At 39.2% G+C, this 25,061-nt stretch overlaps 2 protein-coding genes and 2 non-coding genes across 4 annotated transcripts; 1 reads left to right on the forward strand and 3 right to left on the reverse strand.

Moving 5' to 3' along the window:
* Positions 1-543: 543 nt before the first annotated feature.
* Fam216a (family with sequence similarity 216 member A) lies at positions 544-13,809 on the reverse strand. The gene is made up of 8 exons (XM_077110180.1): positions 13,659-13,809; positions 13,003-13,171; positions 11,596-11,633; positions 5,476-5,597; positions 3,328-3,457; positions 3,073-3,250; positions 2,438-2,520; positions 544-826 (listed from the first exon to the last, which is right to left on the reverse strand). Exons 1-8 carry the CDS (start codon positions 13,807-13,809, stop codon positions 708-710), a joined length of 990 nt encoding a protein of 329 aa, XP_076966295.1. The 3' UTR covers positions 544-707.
* LOC143384556 (U6 spliceosomal RNA) lies at positions 10,167-10,273 on the reverse strand. Its single transcript, XR_013089362.1, has one exon. It is a non-coding gene; the product is annotated as a U6 spliceosomal RNA (small nuclear RNA).
* Positions 13,635-24,571, forward strand: Gpn3 (GPN-loop GTPase 3). Its single transcript, XM_076851676.2, has 8 exons — positions 13,635-13,855; positions 16,097-16,205; positions 18,900-19,067; positions 20,500-20,624; positions 21,796-21,911; positions 22,063-22,159; positions 22,680-22,808; positions 23,352-24,571. Exons 1-8 carry the CDS (start codon positions 13,808-13,810, stop codon positions 23,412-23,414), a joined length of 855 nt encoding a protein of 284 aa, XP_076707791.1. The 5' UTR covers positions 13,635-13,807; the 3' UTR covers positions 23,415-24,571.
* Positions 20,929-21,122, reverse strand: LOC143384029 (U2 spliceosomal RNA). Its single transcript, XR_013089242.1, has one exon. It is a non-coding gene; the product is annotated as a U2 spliceosomal RNA (small nuclear RNA).
* Positions 24,572-25,061: the final 490 nt, after the last annotated feature.

The raw sequence follows: 25,061 nt of genomic DNA on the forward strand, positions 1-25,061 counted from the left end.
TGCATGCAGCCCGGGTCCAATCCTGAGAGCCTAATTTTTTTATAAGATAAGGCAAATCTGTACATTTTTAACTTGCATCAAGTAGCAACTATTTATTGAGCGCCTACTTTGCAAGTAATGATAGTCTTTTTTTTTTCCCTAAAGAGAGAGAATTTTTTAATATTTATTTATTTTTTTTAGTTTTCGGCAGACACAACATCTTTATTTGTATGTGGTGCTGAGGATCAAACCCAGGCCGCACACATGCCAGGCAAGCGCACTACTGCTTGAGCCACATCCCCAGCCCCAATGATAGTCTTTCAAATGCTATTATATATCTGAGTATTCCAAACTTGAAGGATATTAGAATATTGCTATTTTAGAATTTAGCATAAGTAGAGAAAGGAATTACATTCATAATGCATTTGTCAGGTTTAAAGAAAAATAATTCATTTTTAAGTGACAAGAAAAATTTTAATTGTACCTAGCTAGAAATACAAGCATATATTACATATAAATTTTATTACACTAATATCAATGGTACATAGAACTATATCAGACCAATCATATTGTTATAAAGCTTTTGAACAAACTAAAATTCATGACTTAATGGTGAACAACACCATCCTAAACATAAAGGACACAATTCGCAGTCCCTTGCCTTCCCCTTTGGGACACAATATCTTGATGTTAGGTGGTGTCTGAATTCAGTCCATAACACAAGACTGTCAAGTTAACATCAGATGTTCTCCCCTTTCTTCAATTGACATTGATTGCATACACTTATTTAGTAAATCTTCTTCCTTTTTTTCTTCATTCATGTATGATTCAGAATCATTTGAAGAAACTGAAGGAATAATAAGAATTTATAATGTCTGCTTTGAAACATTTTCAAAATGACCTAGCTCATTAATTAACTTTTAGCAGAGATAATCACCTTAGTCCTCTTACTCTTAAAAATAATAGATACACAGTACTATATTCTAAACAAGTTACTGTATAACAAATTCTTTGTTACTAAGTATTCCCATTGGTTTTCTTTCTTCCCTCTCCTCTCCTCTTTCTTTATATGCAGTGTCAATAAGTGAATCCAGTGCCTCACACATGCTAGGCAAGTACTCTACCATGGAGCTACAATCCAAGCCCTCTCCCATTGGTTTTCAGAATCTTTTGGTCAGGGAGAAAAAGCGGTCAGTTATATCTTCAGTGTCTTTCCATTTTCCTTTGGTTCTTTCTCTGGGGGGCCACAGTGCCTTTTCCCCTCCCCAGGGTTTCCCTAACTGTTCTTTTTGGAACCAGACTTACTTTTTCCCCTTTCTCTAATTTCTTGGGTAGGTATTAGTATGGTTTTTACAGCAGAGCTGGGTTGATGCTGTTGTACAGCAATGGAATATCAATTCAGAAGGCTTTACTTCCCTACTTCCTAGCCAGTATGGCACTAACTAGAGAATTATTTCATTTCCACTTATAACTCCATTATAATTCTGAGAATTTCTGATCACTCAATTTGTCTTCCAGTTTTTCCTTTTTAATTCTGCAGTATTCTATACTTGTGGTAGAAGGATCCTTTATGCAGATCTTTTTAAAGTCTGGATTTGACTGAGTTGCATCTATAAAACGTTGATACTATCACCTGCTTGGCATGCTTTCACTGGTTTGTTGAATATCAGACAAGATAGTATGAGTGATATAGCCCTTTGTAAATTACTAAGTGCTATAGAAAATATGCTGTCCATGTAAAAATGGCACTATCTGGGCCAGGATTGTGACTCAGTGGTGGATTACTTGCCTAGCACATGTGAGGCATTGGGTTTGATCCTTGGCACTACATGGAAATAAGTGGATAAAATGAGGGTATTGGGTCAGTCTACAACTAAAAAACAAAAACGGCACTATCTTATTAAAGAAGTGTGATGGCTCAAAAAGATATTTGTGGATCAGGGTTCTGACAAATTCATTCTCTGTTGAGTTTTGGACCTTGATATTGTAAATATATTGAGAATTAGAAATACTGTGGGCTGGGGAAGTAGCCCAGCATGTGCTCAGCATGTGTGAGCCCTAGGTTTGATTCCCAGCATTCCCAAAAGAAGAAAAAGAAATAATTTGAATCTCATTCCCTTGAGCTGTGTATTCTTTTAATTGAGAGCATAAACTATTTCATGTTTAGGGCTTTTTAAAATATTTTTTTAGTTGAAGATGGACACAATACCTTTCTTTATTTAATTATCTTTATGTGGTGCTGAGGATCGAACTTAGTGCCTTACACATGCTAGGTGAACGCTCTACCAGAGTTACAGTTTCAGCCCCCTCATGTTTAGTTTTTTATTTGGAACAATTAAGGCAGAGAGCACATTCCAAAACTTGTAATGTCTTCATAATAAAAGTGAATCTACATTTAGTTTAATATTTTTAAACCTAAGATCTTAAGAAATGCATATTTTTTAAATTACAAATTTACCTGGTTGCATGAATAGTCTGCCAGGTCTTCTAAAAATCTTCAGTGACTTACATCTTATTTTAGATGCATGCCCAGTTTTTAACCTATAATAAAAGGAAGTATCTTAATTGGAGCCAACAAAGTGAACAACTGCTTAATGCACATGGAAATCTACACAAATTATTTTTTTTTTTAGCTACTGGAATTACCAAAGAGACCGCTTAAGTCCCTAAATAACTCCTGTGATTTATTAATCCTGAAATGCAAAGTTAATTATAGAAGTGCAGTTTGAATACTGGGGCTTTCTAATCTCTTTTTTTCCTCTTTTTTTTTTTTTTTTTTTTTTTTTTTTGAAATACTCTCCAGTGCAGAAGCAACCATAACTCTCCTTTTGCAAGTATTTGCATTTTTTAAAATTTGAATGGGAATATATTGAAATGATATGTCTGATCAAGTTTTTTACAAGTCCACAAAATATGTTCTTTAAAAAAGTGGCTATTTCAATCAGCTCAGTAAAGAGAAAGATCCTTTTGTGCTTTCTGTCCACCTAGTCTGAATTTAGTAAAGTGAACATACTAGGGAACACAAACTAGTATGAGCTACCCTTCAGATAAAATTGGGCACATTCTCTCCCACTTAAACCTCAAGAAACAGACCCTTCTTTGTTTCTCACTGGTCGCCAAAGGGAATGATGTATGATCATTTCAGGTGCAGATATGGCTGCAATGTTGGAAGACTCCTCCCTCTCCAGTTGGTGTCGCCATATAGTGCAAGAGTAATGCTGTTTCTGTGAGTAAGGAGAGCAGAGGTGGCTCTTATGATGAGTGAGGACACCTGTCATATAAATCACCACAGTTAGATGGCCCTCTCATTTCTTGAACTAGTGAGACACCAACTGAAGGTGTACCTGCCTGGCTTTTGTAAGCTGCGTTGAATCACATACATGTACTGCCTCTTCATCAAGGTCCTCAGGTAGTTTACATTATAGATCTTAGCAATGCTGCACAGATAACGCTTCTGGCCTATGGTGAGGTCTGGATGCTAAAAGAATAAAAGAATTTATGATCAGCATTATAGAACAGAGGTTGACAGTCTCCCTTATGTGAAAGAGTGGATGTTTAGGACAGCTGTGCCATTTGTACATTTGATTTAAACAAATTAAACTATGTTAACGTGGCCAAAAGAAAAAGAAATGGCCATTTAAAGAGTGCAAGTGGGGGCTGGGGTCGTATCTCCGGGGTAGAGTACTTGCCTGGCATGTGTGAGGCTGGGTTTGATTCTCAGCACCACATATAAATAAGTAAAATAAAGGTCCATTGACAATTTTAAAAATTAAAAAAAAAAAAAAAAGTGCAAGTGAGCTGGGGATTAGCTCAGTTGGTAGAGTTCTTGCTGCCCTGGGTTCAATCCCCAGCAACACACACACACACACACACACACACACACACACACACAATGAATAAAGAATGCAAGTGATTTTGACATTCCACTCAAGTAATCCAGATGTCCTTTGAGCTTTGAGAATCCCCTGCCCTAGAGGAATAAGGGAGTGAATCTGCTGTTCTGCCAGCAATTTTTACTTTGTGTATACTGCATTTTACCTTCGCGATATTTTTTTAAATATTCATTTTTTAGTTTTAGGTGGACACAACATCTTTATTTTACATTTAGGTGGTGCTGAGGATCAAACCCAGTGCCTTGTGCATGCCAGGCGAGCACTCTACCACTGAACCACAATGCCAGCCCATCTCAATATGATTTTTGAAGTATAACATAGTACCTAAAATTAACCCAATGACTCTACTTATGTTTAACTAAAGTCTTTTTTCCAGTACCAGAATAACTATCAATATTGGACATACTGAGGGACAGTTAAAAATCTCCAGTTAAGTAATTCTGAACGAGTATACTTCTGATTTTGAAGTACATGCTTGATTCAAGAGTCTACTATATGTATATATATACACACACAGAATTTACTTTACAATCTCTCTTTTAATGGAGTCTAGCTACGTAACCCAGGCTAACCTTGAACTCCTAAATTCAAAAGATCAGCCTTCCAAGTAACTAGGAATACAGGTGCACCACCACACCCAGCTCTTAGAACTGGTATTTAGTGAGCGTACAAGTAAATAATTGTAAAACCCTTAATGCCATTTCCTTTACCTGCTGCTTCTAATTTTGTAGTTCTTGAGTTAAATCTTTATAAGGTTGGGTTTTCAACTTTTAACTCTAGAATGACTTTTTGGGGGGACAAGGGGTAGTACTAGGGATTGAACCCAGAGGTGCTGTGTCACTGAGCTACATCCCCAGTCATTTGTATTTATTTTTTAAATTTTGAGACAGGGCTTCACTAAGTTGCTGAGGCTGGTCTCAAATTTGTGATCCTCCAGCCTCAGCCTCCTAAGACACTGGGATTACAGGCATGCAGCCAGTAGAATGGAACTTTCCTTGAGTATCTTTGTGTTTGAGCTTCCTAAGTAAAGATGCATTAAATCTTTTTAAATTTTTTGTTTTAGTTAGTTATACATGATAAATTTTTTTATTAATATTTATTTTTTACTTTTAGGTGGACACAATATCTTTATTTTATTTTTATATGGTGCTAAAGATCAAACCCAGTGCCTCATGTATGCTGGTACCACTGAGCCACAACCCCAACCCACATTAGATCTTATGATAGGAAATCTATCATCCTTGCATTCATTCATGAGTTTACCCAAGAGATATTTATTGATTCCCAGACAATATGCTGGGTAAACTTTGTAATGTGCAATGCCTTAACCTCTTGGTAAGTAGTATTTTTGATAAAAAGTTCAGCTCTGGGGCTAGGCATGTAGCTAGTGGTAAAGTGCTTATCTAGTATGAGCAAATCTTGCATTCAATCACCAGTAGTGAGGAAAGAAAAAGTTCAGCTCTGACTTCAAATAGTATTGATATTTAAATGTTTTTCTGGGACTGAGTATAGCTCAGTGGTACAGTGCTTGCCTAGCATGCGCAAAACCCTCTAGTTGATCCTCAGCACCACAATAAATAAATAAATTTCCCTCAAAGATTACCTTTAAAAAAGATGCATCCTTCATTGATTTAGGGATGTGAATTGTTTGAATTTGAGGTGTTTTCCATAACTCTTGCAGCTTGGCTATGTGTGAGTTTACTCTATGTCCACCTTTGATTCTAACTGTAAACAAGGATATTATGAATTTCAGAAGCAAAAATCAATTCAACAAATTTAATAATATCTAGTTATTTACATGTATTATTATGGAGTAGTAATATGAGTATTTTATATCAGGTAATTTTTAAGACTATGATATGCGATTTGGTTTTAGAACACAAACATCTTGAATAGACATGTCTCCAAAAAAGAGACACTAATAGCCAATAAACACATTAAAATATACTCATTATCCCTAATCATTTGGGAAACACAAATCAAAAACAGTGAAATACCATTTCATACCCATTAGGATAACTATCATCAAAAAACATAACAAACCACAGGGAACAGTGGCACATACCTATAATCCCAGTGACTCAGGAGGTTGACGCAGGAGGGTCACAAGTCAAGGCCAGCCTCAGCAATTTATGGAGGCCCTAAGCAACTTAGTGAGACTCTGTCTCAAAAAATAAAACGAGCTGGGGATGTAGCTCAGTGGTTAAGCACTCCTGGTCTCAATCCTGGTGCATGCGCAAGCGCGCACACACACACACACACAAAGAACCAAATACGAAACAGAAAAACAGGAAGTGTTGATTAGGATAGAAAGAAATCAATAACCTTGTGCATCATTGGTGGGAATGTAAAATGGTGTAGAACTGGAAAATAAATTGAATTGCCATGTGATTGAGCAATTCCACTTTTGATCTAGCAATTCCAAAAGAAAGCAAGGACATAAACATATTTGGACACACTCATGTTCATAGCAGCCAAGAGAGGGAAGAAACCTGAGTCCATCAATGGATTAACAGATAAAACAAAATATAGTATATCCATCCAGTGAAATATTAGGCAGCCAAAACTAATGTATCCACCTAAAACTAATGATACATAAATAAATAATTTTTTTAAAAAGGTAATTCTGACATATGCTACTGTATGGTACCCTGGGAACATTAAGTGAAATAAGCCAGTCATAAGATTAATACTATATGATTTCACATATATGAGATACCAAGAAAAGACAAATTCATAGAAATGATGGGCGTCCGGCTGGAGTCATGGCTCAGTGGAAGAGCACTCACCTAGCATGCATGAGGCACTGGGTTCAATCCTCAGCACCACATAAAAATAAAATAAAGGTATTGTATCCACCTACAACTAAAAATTATTTTTTTAAAAAAAAAGAAATGATGGGTATCAGGGGCTGGAAAAAAGGAGAAATAGGGATTTACCATAATTTGATATGTGAAATTTTAATTTAGGAAGATGGCTGCACAACAATTTAATTCCAGTGAACTATATACCTAAAACAATTAAAATGTTAAGTTTATTTCCTACGCAAATAAGTAAATAAATTGTTACCTAACCCAACAGTTTCTGAATACATTGCTTGGACTGTATGCCCTCAAACAAAAAGTACTCTAAGCAAATACTAATCTTTAATTACTAGGCTTCTTTTTTTGTAGAGGTGTAGATTAACAATTCTGAAGCTACTTCTTATGTATTTTAGGACTAACAAATAATTATATCATAGTTAATGGTAGCCAGGTTTCATACTGTTGGAGAAAAAGTTACCCATGAATAAGGAAAGAGGAGGGCACAGAATGAACTATTAAGTAAAAATACAGAAATAGATATATGTGTGCCATGTAACTCTAACAAGTTAGGGTGGGGACTTGGGGACCATTCTGCTCCCACGGGCTCCTTGGAGAAATGGCTGACACAACAGTACACTATTTTATAGCAAAAAGTAAAATGGAAGGGTTGGAATTTTAGTTCAGTGATGAAGTGTTTGCCTAGCATGCACAAAGCCCTGGATTTGATCCCAGCACCAGAGAGAGGAAAAGGGGATAACAAAGTGCTCAAAGGATAATAGAGACAATTTAAAACAGCATAAAAGCCATTTCTAAAGGGTTTACACTGGTTAAATCTCAAATAATCTGAGCAGAAAAACAATGACAGTGAAGGATTTAACCTATTGAATAAAATAAAAATCCATACATTCATAAATAAATACATAAACAAATTCATTTTTTAAGAGAGAAAGAGAGGAGAGAGAGAGAGAGAGAGAGAGAGAGAGAGAGAGAGAATTTTAATATTTATTTTCCAGTTTTCAGCAGACACAACATCTTTGTTTGTATGTGGTGCTGAGGATCGAACCCGGGCCGCACGCATGCCAGGCGAGCGCACCACCAATTGAGCCACATCCCCTGCCCAATAAATAAATTCATAAATAAATGATACAATAAATACATAAACAGTTGGTAGAGAAAGGAAAATTATTCCTTATAACAGGAAACCAATTGAAAAAAATGTAGAATGAGGGGCTGGGATGTGGCTCAGGGGGTAGCGTGCTTGCCTGGCATGCGTGCGGCCCGGGTTCGATCCTCAGCACCACATACAAAGATGTTGTGTGCGCCGATAACTGGAAAATAAATATTAAAAAATTCTCGGGCTGGGGATGTGGCTCAAGCGGTAGCGTGCTTGCCTGGCATGCGTGCGGCCTGGGTTCGATCCTCAGCAACACATTCAAAGATGTTGTGTCTAACGAAAACTAAAAAAAAAAAAAATATTTAAAAAAAAATTCTCTCTTTCTCTCTCTCTCTCTCTCTTTAAAAAAAAAATGTAGAATGAGCGGTAGAATTAGAAACATCATCTGTTTCTAGCCATCATAATAATAATGAATTTAGTGCTGGGTGTGATGGCGCATACCTGTAATCCCAGTAGCTCAGGAGGCTCAGTAGGAGGATCTGAGTTCAAAGCCAGCCTCAGCAAGGGCAAAGTGCTGGACAACTCAGTGCAACCCTGTTTTGAAATACAATACAAAAACAAGGCTGGGGATATGACTCAGTGGTTGAGTGTCCCTGAGTTCTATCCCTATAACAACAACAACAAAAAAAAAGATTAACCCACAGCAAGTGTCTCCTAATATAATGAACCAAAGTGAACTTGGCATCATTCTGCTGTATTCCTATGAGAAATGTGAAAAGCTAAATCTTGGGAGGAAAGATCAAACAAACTCAAGTTGAGGGATAGTCTACAAAAGAAATGGCCTGTGTTCTTCACAAATGTCAATGTCAAGAAATACAACTCGGCTGGGCATAGTAATGCCTGTAATCCCAACAGCTTGGGAGGCTGAGGCAGGAAGATCTTGAGTTCAAAGCCAGCCTCAGCAACTTAGTGAGGCCATAAGTAACTCAGCAAGACCTTGTATATAATACTAGGCATGGTGATGCACACCTGTAATCCCAGTGGCTCAGCAGGCTCAGGCAGGACAATTTCGAGTTCAAAGTCAGCCTCAGCAAAAGTGAGGTGCTAAGCAACTCTGTAAGACCCTGTCTCTAAATAAAAAACAAAATGGGGCTGGGGATGTGGCTCAGTGGTCATGTGCCCCTAAATTCAATCCCTGGTACCAAAAAAAAAAACAAGATCGAAGGCTGGGGTTGTGGCTCAGTTGTAGAGTGTTTGCCTAGCACATGTGAGGTACTGGGTTTGATCCTCAACACTACCAAAAAAAAATTAATAAAATTGGGGCTGGGGTTATGGCTCGGCGATAGAGCGCTTGCCTCTCATGTGCAAGGGCCTGGGTTCGATCCTCAGCACCATATAAAAACTACAAAAAAATAAATATTAAAAAAAATAATAAAATAAAGGTATTGTGTCCATCTACAACTAAAAATAAAAACAAACAAACAAACAAAAAAACTAGATAGAGTTAACTTTGGGGGAATCTGAATGAAGATCCTAAACTTTCATGTATTATTCTCACAAATTTTCTGTAAGTCTCAAAGTCAAAATTTCAGAAATGTAATTTATTCCTAAGGTAAATAGTAAAGTGTTAGTAGTAAATAAATTGTTGAAAAAATGGGCTTTAGGGCCTGGGTTTTGACTCAGTGGCATGAGCAGATTGAGATCCTCAGCATTACAACATAAAAAGAGAAAGAAAGATGGATTTTACTCATTGCTTTGAAGACTACCAATTTTAGTTGTGGTAAATCAGATTAAAATAACATCTGTAGCAAGGCATGATGGCACACACCTGTAATCCCAGTGACTTGGGAGGCTGAATCAGGAGGATCACAAATTTGAGGCCAGCTTGGGAAATTAGTGTGACTCTGTCCCAAAATAAAAATGGCTGGGTTATGTGGCTGAATTAGGGTCTTGCTAAATTGCAGAGGCTAGCTTCTAACTTGCAATTCTCCTGCCATAGCCTCTAGAGCTGCTGGGATCACAGGCTTCTGCCACCACACCCTGCCTTTTCAGAGTTTTTACTAGCATATATTTGTTGTTTATTTGAATAGAAAAATCCTACACTATAAAAACCTTTCATTATTATTTTGATATTTGTTTAGAAATTTGTTTTTTTTTTTTGTACCAGGTATTGAACCCAGAGACACTCAACTACTGAGCTACATCTCCAGCCCATTTTAATTTTTTTTTTTAATTGAGACAGGGTCTCCCTAAGTTTCCCAGTTGTCCTCAAACTTGCAATCCTCTTGCCTCAACCTCCTCAGTCATAACATCACATGCCACTGTACCTGGATGCTTTTAATTTCTTTTAAATTATTTTTTATGGTTTAATTTTTTAAAAATATGGAATGCTTTGTGAATTTGCATGTCATTCTTGCACAGGGGTCATGCTAATCTTCTCTGTATCATTCCAGTTCTAGTATGTGTATTACTGAAGAGGGTACCCAGCTGCTTTTTAAATATAGTCAATCTATCAAATATACCAATAATTACTTTTTTTTTTCAATTATTTCCCTCCACGTCTGGGTTGTTTTAATCTTATTACTTTTGTTTATTTTTCACATTTTACTATAATTCAGTAAGAATTTTGATGAGGCTAGGCACGGTGGCATATACCTGTAATCCCAGCTACTCTGGAGGTTGAAGTAGGAGGCTCACAAATTCAAGGCCTGCCTGGACAACTTAGACCTTGTCTCAAAACTAAATAAATAAATAAATAAATAAATAAATAAAGGGCTGAGGATGTAGCTCAGTGGTAGAGTGCCCTTGAATTCAATTTCCAGTTGGTGGAGGGAAACCCACAAAGTAAAATATATACACAACCATGTTATATATTTACATTATGTATATACATATACATATACATATACATATATGGGTGTGAATTTTTTCCCTAGGTAGTTGTAAGGACTATACAGGGACTATGCCAAGGAAAAGCAAAGAGAATCCAGGTTTACGCATGTGTGAGGCACTGGGTTGGAGTCTCAGCACCACATAAAAACAAATAAATAAAAAGATATTGTATTGGGGCTGGAGTTGTGGCTCAATAGTAGAGCACTTGCCTAGCATGTGTGAGGCCCTGGGTTCAATTCTCAGCACCACATTTAAATAAATGAATAAAATATCCCCAGACAAGAAATATTTTGTGGACTTTGAAGCTGTTCAGTTTAGAACTTCCTCTTTCCATCCATGTATAAAACCCAGACTGTGCTCTGCAACCATCAGTTTTGAACACAGCCCTTTTAGAGTTTATGGTTAATTTTTTAAATATTTGATGTCAGATAGCTTTTAAATTTTTTTTTTCAAGAATGAAAGGAGGGGCTGGGATGTGGCTCAAGTGGTAGCACGCTTGCCTGGAATGTGTGCGGCCCAGGTTCGATCCTCAGCACCACATACAAACAAAGATGTTGTGTCCGCCAAGAACTAAAGAATAAATATTAAGAAAAATTCTCTCTCTCGCTCTTAAAAAAAAAAATGAAAGGAGTAGGATTTATTCAAGTGAGATGACTGAAACAGAAAGCTTTTAAATTTTTTTTTTTTCAAGAATGAAAGGAGTAGGATTTATTCAAGTGAGATGCCTGAAACAGAACTCTTGAAGGGTTAAGAGGGAACCCCAGGTAAGGATTGCCTTGAAAATCTTAAAGACAGTTTACCAAAGATGCTAGTAAAGTCTTATTTTAAAAAATCCATTGCCTAAGTAGTTACAGGCAAACTGGTTTCTCTGAACCCTGTTATTTGTGTCATCTGCTCTTTATGCACTACTCACCAGTACCTTTGGAATTCTGATAATAAAGTCCAGCTGATCTGTTAAAAAAAGGATATAAATAATATGTAATATTAGCTTTATAAGCACTAAAGAATGTATTTCAAATGAAAAGGATAGTAACATATATGCTTTTTGCTTTTCATGTTTCCCTCAGACTATCTTGCAAAATTTTCTCTTGCAAGTCTGCTTAAAACCTAATGGCTCCAAGCTTTTTCCAAAGTGAATTATCAAATTTCTACCGTACTTTAAAAGACTTGTTTTAAGCTAGATTTGGACTCTTATAGTTTCTTAATCTAATTCCTACAGTTAGCTCAATTAAGTAGTTTGGATTTTTCTGTTATTCATCCCATTTCCTTGCTCTTTAATAAGGTAATTTGGTTACTGAAAAGACTGTCCTTTGAAGAGTAAGGTGTGCTGGAACTGATAAAATTAGTCTGTAATGTTTCCGATTTCGTAAGAACTCTTTTTGACTTTTTCTCAAATTAAGACAAAACCTGCTCCCTTCCTACTTCCTGCAATTTATTCAATGACCATGAGTTTACTGATCTAACATACTTAGGATTCAGCACTCAGCCAAGCACTGTGAAGAAAAGGAAAGCACACTACCTCATCCCACCTCTAAGAAGTCTTTAAATAGCACCAGATATTTAAATAATAATAATAATGCCAGTCACGGTGGCGCACACCTGTAATCCTAGCTACGCCAGCGGCAGAGGTAGGACTGCAAATTCCAGACCAGCACAAATTAGCGTGACTCTGTCTCGAAATAATAAAAAAAAATGCTGTGGATATAGCTCAGAGTCAGAGCGATTACCCAGGAAGCACGAGGCCTGGGATTCCATTCCCAGCGCCGCGCGGGTGAGGAAGAGCAACCCGTGGCTAAGGGTGCAGCTGGAGCCTGGACCTTGGGCTGAACTGTACTGTAAACCGCTAGCAGCTCTCGCTTTTAGGGAACAAAGGAAGGATGGGATAAGGATAGCCTCCAGCAGTGATTTCAGTATCTCAACTATCTTCATCATCATTGGCTATTACAAGCTCCCATCTAACAGAATGGTGCTTAATGTCAAGGAACCGGCTTATTGACTAGGAAGCCCTCCGGACGTTTACTGCCTACTCAGCTCCCCGCAGTTTTCCCAGCAGGTTTTGAAACGCCCTCTCGGGGCAGAAAGATGCACGCAGGCGACTGTCTCAGTGATCAGCGTTCAGTCACTGCACCAAGCCCCTCCCCTAAACAGCGAATCAGCCACCATTATTTTCCATCCTGACCACTTTAACAAAGCTTCTCCCCTCCCCTCACTTCACTGCGCAGAGGACCAGTCCACGAGCAGAGCTGCCAGCCCCCACCCGTCCCCTGCAGGGGCTGACGCTCAGAGCCGAACCCCCAACCCTCGGGGCCCGCAGCCTCACCCGCTGCCGCCACCCCCGGTCCCGGGCACAGCGGGCGGCTTTGCGGAATTGCTGCACTCGATCCAGTCGGACCCGGGACCCCGGCCCGGCATCTCCGCGGTGCCACGACCGCGAGCAAAGTGCGGGAGCAGCTTCCCTCTCTCCCCTCCCCCGTCGGCACGCGTGCGTCAGCCCCGGAGATATTGGGGTGAAAAAGAGGACGACGCCGAATTCTAGCCCCTCCGACGCCGTGCGGACGCGGCCCGAGTAGCGTCGGGAGAGAGCGAGGAGGGCAGATTCACAACCCCGGAGTTCAACTGGGGGAGGGGCGGGAGTCCTTTAGTTGATCGAGCGTCTGCAAGTTAGCATCTTTTTATGGAAGGGACGCGTCACAAGGAGGAAACATAAGCGCTCCTTAAAACAAAAGGTGTCCTCCACGTCAGCGTTCCAGACCCTCAGCAAATTTGCAAATCTTGGGTGTCACCATGTAAGTAAAATCATGGACCACGGCACTAGGCGGAGGGATGCCAAATGATATCCGTTATCCGTTATCCCCCAGGCAACCAGGGTTGGCAAATTTCCCAACCGCAGATTTCTGCCCACTGCTTCTGCGCATGCGCAATGCCCTCGCCGCGTTTCTTCAGGAAGCGTTCCTCATGGTATTTGGTCCGCGGAACTCTCCGTAGTAAGAAGTGTGGCCGAACAAAAGGCGTAAACGGACTGTTGATTTCTATTGGTGGGCGCTCCGTGTTCCCGGAACTCAGTGGGCGTCGCGCGAAGGCTGAAGGGAGTGTGGCGGAGGGTCCGGGGGAACCCGAGAGCCGGCATGCCTCGGTATGCGCAGCTGGTCATGGGCCCCGCAGGCAGCGGGAAGGTGAGGAGAGAGAAGTCGTCGTTCGTGGGTGGCCAGGGATTCGGGAAGCGATGGGGCGGTCGGCTGGTGTGCGTACTAGGGACCCTGAGACCCTGGGCGCCCCGCTTCTCTGCTTCAGTGTCCGTTTTGGTTTTGTTTGGATGGGAAAAGATGGTAGTTGTTAATCTTTACTGGATACTTTTGCACTAGCCACCTCGTTTATTTTCACGGAAACCCGGTGAGATAGATCCTATAACCCTCCCTACCCTCCGCCCACTTTACAGGTAAGGGAAAACGAAGACACAGAAAGGTTAAGTTCTTTGCCCAAGGTCGCACAGCTAGTAAGTTGTTGCCAGAATTTAAATCCAGTGCTGTCAGATTCCAGAATCTGGCCTTGACTCGGAGCCACCGAGGTTAAAACAGGGTCTTTACTGTTCTTTACTGTCAGAACATTTACTTTTGTTATTATAGGTGATATCAGGTGGTGTGAGGACTGCATATTAGGGAGCGTGGGGTCATATACTGGAAAAGTTGTTCCCTTTTCAATTCTTTCAGTTCTTCACTTTGTAGTGAGGTGAGTTCAACTCTCACTTAATCCCTTAGTCTTTTTTTAAAGTATTTTTTTAGTTGTAGATGGTCACACACATTTATTTTATTGATTTATTTATATTTTTATGTGGTGCTGAGGATTGAACCTAGTGCCTTAAACGTGCTAGGCAAGCGATCTACAGCCCCTACCCCTAATCCCTCAGTCTTGGGGAAAGGGCAGATTTTAGATTCAGAGCTTTTACTAGGAAACAGTATTTGGCTAAGATTGTAAGCATTGAAAAGTTGTATGTAAATGGGCCGTGGGGGTACATGCTTGTAATCTCAGTTACTTGGGAGGCTGAGACATGGGGATGGCAAGCTCAAGGCCAGCCAGGGCAATTTGAGGACTCCTTGTAGTCAAAATAAGAACCAGGTAGATAGATCCTATAACCCTCTCTAAACCGCCCCCCCCCCCCCGCCCACTTTACAGGTAAGAGAAAAGGAAGACACAGAAAGGTTAAGTTCTTTGCCCAAGAAAAGCTTGAGCTTGCCATCCCCATGTCTCAGCCTCCCAAGTAACTGAGATTACCAGCATGTTCCCCCACGGCCCATTTACATACAACTTCAATGCTTACAATCTTAGCCAAATACTGTTTCCTGTAAAAGCTCTGAATCTAAACCAGGTAAGGTACCACATGCCTGTAATCTCAGCTACTGAGGAGACAGGAGGATTACAGGTTTCAGGCCAACCTGTAGCAGTAAGAATCTGTCTCAATAAATTAAAAGGGATGGGGCTGTAGCCCAATGGTTGTTTGCCTAGCATGTGCAAGGATCTGTGGTCAATCCCTAGTACTGTGGGGGGCAGAAGAAAAGTTGTTTGTAATTTTATACCTTCATCCTTATGATAAATATAATATAATTGGTTTCCATTTATAATAATAGCAAATTTTTCCTTGTAAACAGATTTAAGCAATAATGTTAAGGGCACTAAAATATAGTAGACATGGTATCGATCAAATAACATAAGTGGGAAAAACACTAGAATTTTGGAGGTGTTGTGTGGCTTTAGGCTTTAATTAACATGTTCTGAGCCATTGAAATCTTGATGTTCCCTCCTCTTGGAATGTTCTCTTGGGTTGGCAGGCTCATTCCTCTGTGCTCAGATATCCCCTACTCAGAGACATCATCCTTGACCATCCTACCCTAACGCTTCATTTGGACTGTATGAGTCCTAGAAGAGATACTATGTGTTAGGTGCCGCACCATGTAATCAGAAATATTCCCTTAAATTCCACTTGTTGGGCTGGGGATATAGCTCAATTGGTAGAATGCTTGCCTTACATGCACAGGGCCATGGGTTCAATCCCCAGCACCACCACCACCACCAAAAAAAAAAAAAAAAAAAAAAAATTCTACTTATTGCATGTTAGATCAGTAAGGAGTCTTAGTGATCATGGAAAACATCTTAGAGATGAGAAAATTGAGGGGCAGAGTGAGTGTTTCCCAGGGTTACCAGAGAATCAAGACCAGGTCTGGATCTGCAGCCCACACAGGTGTCCTGATTCCTAGTCCAGTGCCTTTTCTTTTGTTTCTAGCTATAATCAGGGTTGATGAAAGCATAGGTTTGGCCTTAGTGGATCTTGCCCCAGAGAGTCTGGAGAAACCTTTTATGGGTGTGGAGGGTATCGCTGCATTGCCTGTTGCTCTAACCCATTATATCCTGTGACACTGCAGAGCACCTACTGTGCCACCATGGTCCAACACTGTGAAGCCCTCAACCGGTCTGTCCAGGTGGTCAACCTAGATCCAGCAGCAGAACACTTCAACTACCCTGTGATGGCTGGTAAGTCCTAGCATAGCCTTCCCTTCCTTCAGGAACAGTAAGGGTGCTGGCTGCTTAGCACAGAAACTGCTTTCGAGTGAACAACATGAGGCTGTCATTTGGCGACATGTGTTCATGGTGATGTGTGTGATGGTAGCCTTTTTTGATCCTTAGTTAAGACTTAAAAGTGAGTGGACTTCTCTCTTACTTCTTCCCTTCTGTCCCCGCTTGGCTAGACCTGTTATGGTAAATCTATAGTAAAGCTTATTAGGTTGTAGCCAACAAAAGGAACTCAAGCTAGCTTAAATAAAGAGGTCAACCTTAAGTAAAAACTTCTCACGTATACTGGAGGTACAGATATTTGGGTAAGCAGCATTTGGATTCATAAAGCCCAGGACTGGATGAGCTCATGTTGGGAGGGAGACAAGGATCCAACACTCAGCCTTGACAGTGTCTTTTCAGAGGTCCAGTAGAGGCAGTTGATGTCAGTAAGGCAGGAGGGAAATATGACTTTATAACAGCCAGGAGAGAATGTTTCAAGAGATGGTGGTTGGTAGTGTCAGGTACAGCTGAGAAGTTGTGTAAGGTGAGGACACAGCAATGGCTGTTATATTTGGGAACACAGATTTTGGTGACTTCGATAATTTATTTCAGTGGAGTGGCAGAGATGAAAGCAGACTGGACTGATCTCAAGTGAAATGCAGGTGACCTGTGCAGATTCTGAGAGGAGACAACTTAATGAGGAGGTTTTGCTGTGAAAAGGAGCTGAAATTAAAATTCTTTTTCATTCTTATTTCTCATAATGACATGTTTGATCCTTGAGAATGGCTGTAGGTACAGTTGGGGAAGGCAGTGAAGAGAAAAGGGATGTGGGATAGTCCTCTTCCTTGAGAAAAAGGCATTGCATTACTTTGGGATCATTTGGTTAAGCTCTCAAGCTAGCTTAAGTAAAAAGATGTGTTAGGAGACTTAGGGGACCACTCACAAAACCCAAAAATAAGATTTTATGACAAGTTAGAACCCAAAACTCAACCAAGGCCAGCTTTCTTGCCGTTTCTGATATATTTTCTCTTCCTTATAGACCAGCTTTCTCTGCATCAGGATGCATGTTGCCCAAAGAGGTCCCCAGGTTCACATCACTCTCTGGTCCAAGTGTTTTACTGACTGACTAGTGTCTCCTTAATTTATCTTCCTAGAAGATCAGTCCAGTCTTGGGTTGGCTGTTTATTCCTGAAGTAGTGGTTAGGAAGGTATTATCACTATAAATGTGCTTGTGAGCTGGGCTCAGTGGCACACACCTATATTCCCAGCAGATTAGGACACTGAGGCAGGAGGATTGCAAGTTCAAAGCCAGTATCAGCAATTTAGCGAGATCCTAAGCAACTCATTGAGATTTTGTCTCTAGTAAAATACATAAAAGGGCTGAGGATCTGGCTCAGTGGTTAAGCAAGTGCCTCTGGGTTTAGCCCCAGTATCAAAAAAAAGAAAAAAAACTGTGCTTGTGGATGAAATATCTGTTCACAGAGAACTGTGAACAGAAATTATAGGTTTGATCACATAAATAAGTAAAAACCTAAGGTAGGAAATTATGGATATTGATTTCTGAAACTTAAGATAACATACATATACCAGAATTTTTAAGCCCTTCCTGTAGGTGATTTATTTCATATAATTCTCATCCTTCTATCCCAGGATGTGTGATTCCTATCCCTATTTCCCATCTCAGCAAAAGGAAAATGAGGCTCAGGGAGGTTGGGTAGCTTGCCTACGGTCATCATGTTAAGAGACTGTGGCTTTTTTTTTGTTTTACTTTTTTTGAAGTAGGTAATAACATATTTACATGATTCAAAATACAAAAGGTACAAAAGAATAAGCATACAAGAAAATATCTCCCTCCCAGCTCTGTCCCAGCAACCAAAACCCCCTCCCTGGAGAAAACCAATATTTTCAGTTTCGGTTGTACCCTTCCATAAATAGTCTATGTATGTATTTTTTCCTTTTTTTTTCTTTTTCTTCAGTATTAGGGATTTTAAAAAAAGGCACTTTACCACTATAGCTACATTCCCCAGCCCTTTTTATTTTTTATTTTGAGACAGGGTCTCACTAAGTTGCAAAGGCTCTCCCCTTACTTGCGATTCTTCTTCCTCAGCCTCCTGAGTCACTGGGATGACTAGTACACATCCCCAGCTTGATGATATTCTTTCTTTTTGTTCGGGGTGGGGTGGGGTGGGGTGGGGTACTGGGGATTGAACTCAGTAGCACTCAAACACTGAGCCACATCCCCAGCCATATTTTGTATTTTATTTAGAGACAGGGTCTCACTGAGTTGCTTAGCACCTCGCTTTTGCTGAGGCTATCTTTAAAGTCACAGTCCTACCACCGCAGCCTCCCGAGTCTCTGGGATTACAGGCGTGTGCCACTGCGCCCAGCATTGATGATATTCTTGCACAGAGTTCTGTGCCATGCATTTTTCACTTAATAACATACCTAAGAGATTATATTAGTTCTTAAAGAGCTGCATAATATTTCACTGTGCCATGTCTAGCTATACCTTAATGTATTTGCTCAGTTCCCTATTGATGGACACTGCCGCAGTACAAAACCATGTACATAAATAACTTCATATGTATGATTTTGAAAATTAATCATTATTATGGTGGTGGGTAATCATTTTTGAGTGGATGCTTAGATTTAGGGCTTGTCTGCCCTTTTTAGACATCCGGGAACTGATCGAGGTGGATGATGTGATGGAGGATGATTCTCTAAGGTTTGGTCCCAATGGAGGATTGGTATTTTGCATGGAGTACTTTGCCAATAATTTTGACTGGCTAGAGAACTGTCTGGGCCATGTAGAGGACGACTACATTCTTTTTGATTGTCCAGGTAAGTCAGCAATTTGAATGTGTTGTTTTCTTGAGGCTGTGATAATTGTGACCTCAGCAGAGGTATAAATTAGTATAGTATTTGTAGCTATAGACTGTACCCAAGCTGGGGCTGGGGCTGTAGCTGTAGCTCAGTGGTAGAGCGCTTGCCTCCACAGGTGAGCTACTGGGTTCGATCCTCAGCACTACATTAAAATAAATAAATAAAGATATTGTGACCATCTACAACTAAAAAAAAAAAGAAAGAAAGAAACTAAAAAATAAGTTACCAATCTCTTACTTGTTGTCTGTCATTATTCATCGAGTTCATCAAGTGCTTGCTTTGTATGCAGGGAATGTCATAGACAGCAAGGGAGCCATGGGCTCTGCTCTCATGGAGTCACAGTCCAGTGGAGTGTAAGACAGTGTAACCAGAATCACCTCACCTATTGTGAATCAGCATCCACATATCAGAGAGAACATTTGGCCTTTGTTTTTTTGGGATTGGCTTGTTGCATTTAGCATAATATTCTCCAGTTCCATCCATTTACTAGCAAATGCCCTAATTTCATTATTTTTTAAATTTTTTTAGTTGTAGATGGACACAGTATCTTTGTTTATTTATATTGTGCTGAGGATTGAACCTAGGGCAATTTCATTATTCTTTATGGCTGAGTAATATTCCACTGTGTATATGTTCCACATTTTCTTTATCCATTCATCTGTTGAAGGGCATCTAGGTTGGTTCCATGGCTCAGCTACTGTGAATTGAACTCACTTTTGATTGGCAAAAAAACTGAAGTGTGCCTGGGTGTGGTGGTGCATGCCTATAATCCCAGCTACTCAGGAGTATTGAGACCAGCCTAGGCAATTTAATAAGACCCTATTTCAAAATAAGAAGGGCTGATTTGGGCATTGTGGCCTGTAATCCCAGTGGCTGGGGAGGCTGCGGCAGGAGGATTTTGAGTTTAAAGCCAGCTTCAGCAAAAGCGAGGTGCCAAGCATCTCAGTGAGATCCTGTCTTTAAATAAAATACAAAATAGAGTTGAGGATGTGGCTCAGTGGCTGAGTGCTCCTGAGTTGAGTCCCCAGTTCCAAAAAAAAAAAAAAAAAAGGGCTAGGGGTGTAGTTTAGTCGTAGAGTGACACTGGGTTCAATCTCTATCTAGTACCCACCTCATGCGTACTTACATACCAAAGTGTGAAGAATTTTATTTTCTTCATAAAACTGGGTAGTCTGTTTGAAATTTGCTAAAATTCATCTTAAGTTTTGTGACTACTCTGAAAGACTATAAGACCTCTTAAAAATTGAATGTATTGTTACTCAGGATTGACTTCCCCATCTTTGGGGAAAATTTATGTTCTCTCTGTCTTGAATTACCCTATTCCTGATTGTACTGTTCTCATGGTGTTCTTCCTGTAGATTGTACTGTTCTCATGGTGTTCTTCCTGTAGGTCAGATTGAGCTATACACTCACCTGCCTGTGATGAAACAGCTGGTCCAGCAACTGGAGCAGTGGGAATTCCGAGTGTGTGGAGTTTTTCTTGTTGATTCTCAGTTCATGGTGGAGTCATTCAAGGTCTGAGGATAAATCTGTTAAGAATTTTTCAATCACGAGTGTAAACGGATGACTATCCCTTTTGATTATTGTATGATTCTGGATATTTCACAGACTATTTCAGAGTCACTTAATATTTGTTAAATTATTATGCTGATATATTTAAACTCAAAAATAGTAAATGATGATTCAGAGATTTTAGGGAACTGTTTATTAAAGAAAATTGAGACAGATGGGTTATTTTTTTAAATAATGGGTTTTTTTTGTTGTTGTTGTTTTTAAGAGAAACCAACAGCAACCTGCTTTTAACAACTGCAAGAATAGGGTGGAGTGCACCATTCCTGGACGTACTGTGTTGATGCCTGGAGTGGATGGAGAAAACTCCTATTCCATCTCCCTGCTCCAAAAAATCCATTTCATGTATTATCTGATAGAGAACGTGTCAGATAGTAAACTGATTAAAAAAGAAAGCTACTATACTAATTACACTTGATCTTAGCCAGAAGACCAAGAAGCAGTGAAATAATGTATTTTTTAATACTCTATTTTTTAGTTGTTGATGAACCTTTATTTTATTCGTTTATTTATATGTGGTGCTGAGAATTGAACCCAGTGCTTCATGCATGCTAGGCAAGTGCTCTACCAGTGAGCCACAACCACAGCCCGATAATGTATTTTTAAAAATAATAAAATAGGGGCTGAGGCTGTAACTCAGTGGCAGGACGCTTACCTAGCACTTGTGAGGCACTGGGTTTAATCCTCAGCACCTCATAAAAATAAACAAATACAATAAAGGCATGATGTCTATTTACAACTACAAAAAATAATAAATAAATAAGAAACAACAAAATAGCCTTTTTAAAATTTTCTGAGGATCTCTTGTTCAGTTTATGAACTAAATCAAGATTTATTTATCATTAATAGCTCTTGAGTATTAGATGAGTAAGGAGGTTGATAATACTGTCTAAATTGAGATATGTGATCACCGTAGATTAAAGCCACATCTTTCCTTAGTATCCTCACCTTTGGGAGCCGAGGTTCAATCATCTGATTGAGTGGTCTTTCTCTTTAATATTAGCACATCTTTTACTAGGGCCAGTTTTCTCCCTGGAAGGGAGGAGTAGAAGCCTGTCTATTTGGAGACTTGTTGGGAGCAGTTGATTCATCTTCCCTTTTCTGTTTCCTCCTCCAGTTTATTTCTGGCATCTTGGCAGCCCTGAGTGCTATGATATCTCTAGAAATTCCACAAGTTAACATCATGACGAAAATGGATCTGCTGAGTAAGAAAGCTAAAAAGGAAATTGAGAAGTGAGTTCATTGTTCTTCTGTTACCATCAGATTTCAGTTGAAGAGACAGACCTTCTGTTTTATGGAAATGAGAGGTTCTGACAGTCTGTAAATCTAGTTTCCTGATTTATTCTTCCTTTTATTCATCAGACTTCTTCCTCACCTTTTAAAGGTTTCTAGACCCAGACATGTACTCCTTCTTAAAAGATTCGACAAGTGATTTTAGAAGCAAAAAATTCAAAAAGTTGACGAAAGCAATTTGTGGACTGGTAAGCTTTTGAAGTGTAGAGCTTTGGGTTTCTTCCACCTTTCCATGTGTTTGCCCACATCTAGTCAGTGACCTCCTTTCTGGGAAGCACAGACCAACACTACTTCCTGCATAGAGAAGAAGGGTGGGAGGGAGTATGGGCAGGCCTGTCAGCAGTTTAATTTAGAAATAGTTACTATCAGTGGTCAATAAATTAACAAAATATGCCTACTATTTCAAGCCATTTGGCAGTTGAGAACTCTTTGTTCTCTTTTTGACATTTCAGCGGGTGTCGAATTCAGATAAATCCCCTGAAACAGTATGCAATGAAGTGATGAGCCAGTGTGTGTGCTCGCTGGTCAGAGCTCAGGAGAACCAATAACAATTTGTTACTCTTGTCTCTGGCTGCCCCTCCTCTGTATCTGAAATACAAATATTTTTAATCAGAAGTACAAATAGTTATAAAAACTCATATCAAAGTTGAAAGTTACATATTTTGCCCAACTTCAGAATGAACCTTTTTTGAAATCTCCTATTTGTAGATTGATGACTACAGCATGGTTCGATTTTTACCTTATGATCAGTCAGATGAAGAAAGCATGAACATTGTATTACAGCATATTGATTTTGCCATTCAGTATGGAGAAGACTTAGAATTTAAAGAACCCAAGGTAATTTCTGATTTTTTTTTTTTTTTTTTTTTTTTTTTGGTGAAAATATTTGCCAGCACTCATTGACCCCTTACATAACCCAGGCAACTCCTTAGGGTTTTGTCTTAGTGATAGCAGTTGCCTGAGCTTTTCTGGATAATCTCCAAAATTGACATTTATTTTTATGTGGTCCTGAGGATTGAACCCAGTACCTCACACATGCTAGGCAGGCGCTTTACCACTGAGCCACAATCCCAGCCCTTATTCTGCCTTTTATTGAGGTATTGTTATTGAATTAAGTCTTTGAACTCAGAGCTTGAGGGTATGTACAAAAAGGAGATGAAATCCATTTGAACTTGGGCTGCTCTCACACATCAGTGAAGAGACTAATGATAGTCGTCAATTATGCCTTTTCTTAACCATTGATGATTACCTATGAGCAACACCTGGAGCCGGTCCTTCCTGGTTCTTAGTTCCATATCGAGCATTACCTGAATAATATGTAAACACATGTGAGGGGAAATAAACGAATGTATTTTCTGTTTTGTTTTTCCTTTGTGTCAGGAACATGAAGATGAGTCTTCCTCTTTGTTTGATGAATATTTTCAAGAACGCCAGAATGAATGAATAATTTACTAAAAAGTAACTGTATGTGAAGAGCTTGTGGCCAAATCAGCAGAGAATGCAAATCTTCAAAGGATGCAGTAGTAGACAGCTGCTTTTTTTAATGAAGGAAAAAAAAAAAAAAGAATACTTGGCCCTTTATCAGGAGCATGCCTGAGTCAAGTCCTGAGTTAAAAGTGAAATCTTGCCAGACACAGTGGTACACACCCTTTAACCCCAATAGCTGGGAAGGCTGAGACGGGAGGATGGAAAGTTCAAGGCCAGTCTTTTCAGGGCTGGAGTGAAGCTTAGTGGTAACATGAGCAAAGCCCTGAGTGTAAGCCCCATCACTGCAAAAAAAAAGGAATCTTTTAGTGGTATTCTAACAGCATCAGTTGAGTTTTTTTTGTTGTTGTTTGGGTTTTTTTGTTTGTTTGTTTTTTGTTTTTGTTGTTAATGTATATTAAACCCAGGGGCACTTGGCCACTGAGCTACATCTCCACCCCTTTTTATTTTGAGGGGGACAAGTTCTCACTAAGTTGCTGAGATTGGCCTTGTGGCTGGACTCAAACTTGCAATCTTCCTGTCATCGCCTCATGAGTTGTTGGGATTACAGGCATGTGCCACCACGCCCAGCATCAGCTGAGATTTTAAATGTCAGAATTGTAAAGAGGGTTGGGGATGTAGCACAGTGGAGGAGTATTTGCCTAGCATGCACAAAGCTCTGGGTTCAAACCCCAGCACTCAAAAAAAAAAAAAAAAAAAAGTGGGGGAATGAATGCACATAGATTTGTACATAATATACATAATATAAATTTGCACCTGGGATATATATAATTAAGGACATTCTAACTTTATTTTTTGCTTGGATTTTTGTTAACAGGGGGTTTCTTCAGGGGCATGAATTACTGTAACAAATTATACAGATGTATATCCAAAGGAAAAATCCACAAGGGTATAGGGTATAGATAATGCCATTGATTATCTTATGTTCTTATTTTCCTACATTGAATATGTGTTTTTTGTATAATTAAAAATTAAATGTGGTATGTACTTGGAGCTCTTTCACTTCACTGCTGTTAATATGTTGTTATGTTAGTAGATCATAATTTTTGATACATTTATTTCAAGCTGTTTTGATTTGAAAACAATTCTGCAATAAATATATTTCCTGTATCATATATACATGAGTTTCTCCAAGGGACAGCCATGAGAATAAACTTTATCATTGACTTCAACTTTATATAATGCCAAACAGCTTCTCAAAATATTGTACCATTTAGGGGCTCAGTGGTAGAGCGCTTGCCTGGCGATGTGTGAGGCACTGGGTTTGATCCTCAGCACACATAAAAAAAAATAAATAAAAAATAAATAAAGATATTGTGTTCATGTATAACTAAAAAGTATTTTTTTAAATATTGTACCATTTAGAATTTAATAGTGGGAATAATTTCTACATCTTCAACATTATCTTATGTTTTTGAACTTCTTAGTTTTGAGCTATCTACTGTTTGTTAAGTAGTATTTTATTGTCTTCTTAATTTTAAAGTCCTGCTCACTACTTAGTTTTACAGCTTTCCATGTGTGTCACCAGTCATGTTTTCCTTAACTATGTGTTCATTCTTATGTTCAGAAACAACATATAATCTAAATGCTAATCTTTCACTAATC

This window comes from Callospermophilus lateralis, chromosome 1 (assembly GCF_048772815.1).
Source record: "Callospermophilus lateralis isolate mCalLat2 chromosome 1, mCalLat2.hap1, whole genome shotgun sequence".
NCBI lineage: Eukaryota > Metazoa > Chordata > Mammalia > Rodentia > Sciuridae > Callospermophilus > Callospermophilus lateralis.

Coding starts and splice junctions, on each gene's coding strand:
- Gpn3 (XM_076851676.2), top strand. CDS start 13,808: ATGCCTCGGTATGCGCAGCTGGTCATGGGCCCCGCAGGCAGCGGGAAG. Junction 16,206..18,899: donor CAACTACCCTGTGATGGCTG/GTAAGTCCTAGC, acceptor TGCCCTTTTTAG/ACATCCGGGAACTGATCGAG. Junction 20,625..21,795: donor TCATGGTGGAGTCATTCAAG/GTCTGAGGATAA, acceptor TTCCTCCTCCAG/TTTATTTCTGGCATCTTGGC.
- Fam216a (XM_077110180.1), bottom strand. CDS start 13,809: ATGCCGGCTCTCGGGTTCCCCCGGACCCTCCGCCACACTCCCTTCAGC. Junction 3,251..3,327: donor ACGCAGCTTACAAAAGCCAG/GCAGGTACACCT, acceptor TTTATATGACAG/GTGTCCTCACTCATCATAAG. Junction 827..2,437: donor CAGACTATTCATGCAACCAG/GTAAATTTGTAA, acceptor TTATTCCTTCAG/TTTCTTCAAATGATTCTGAA.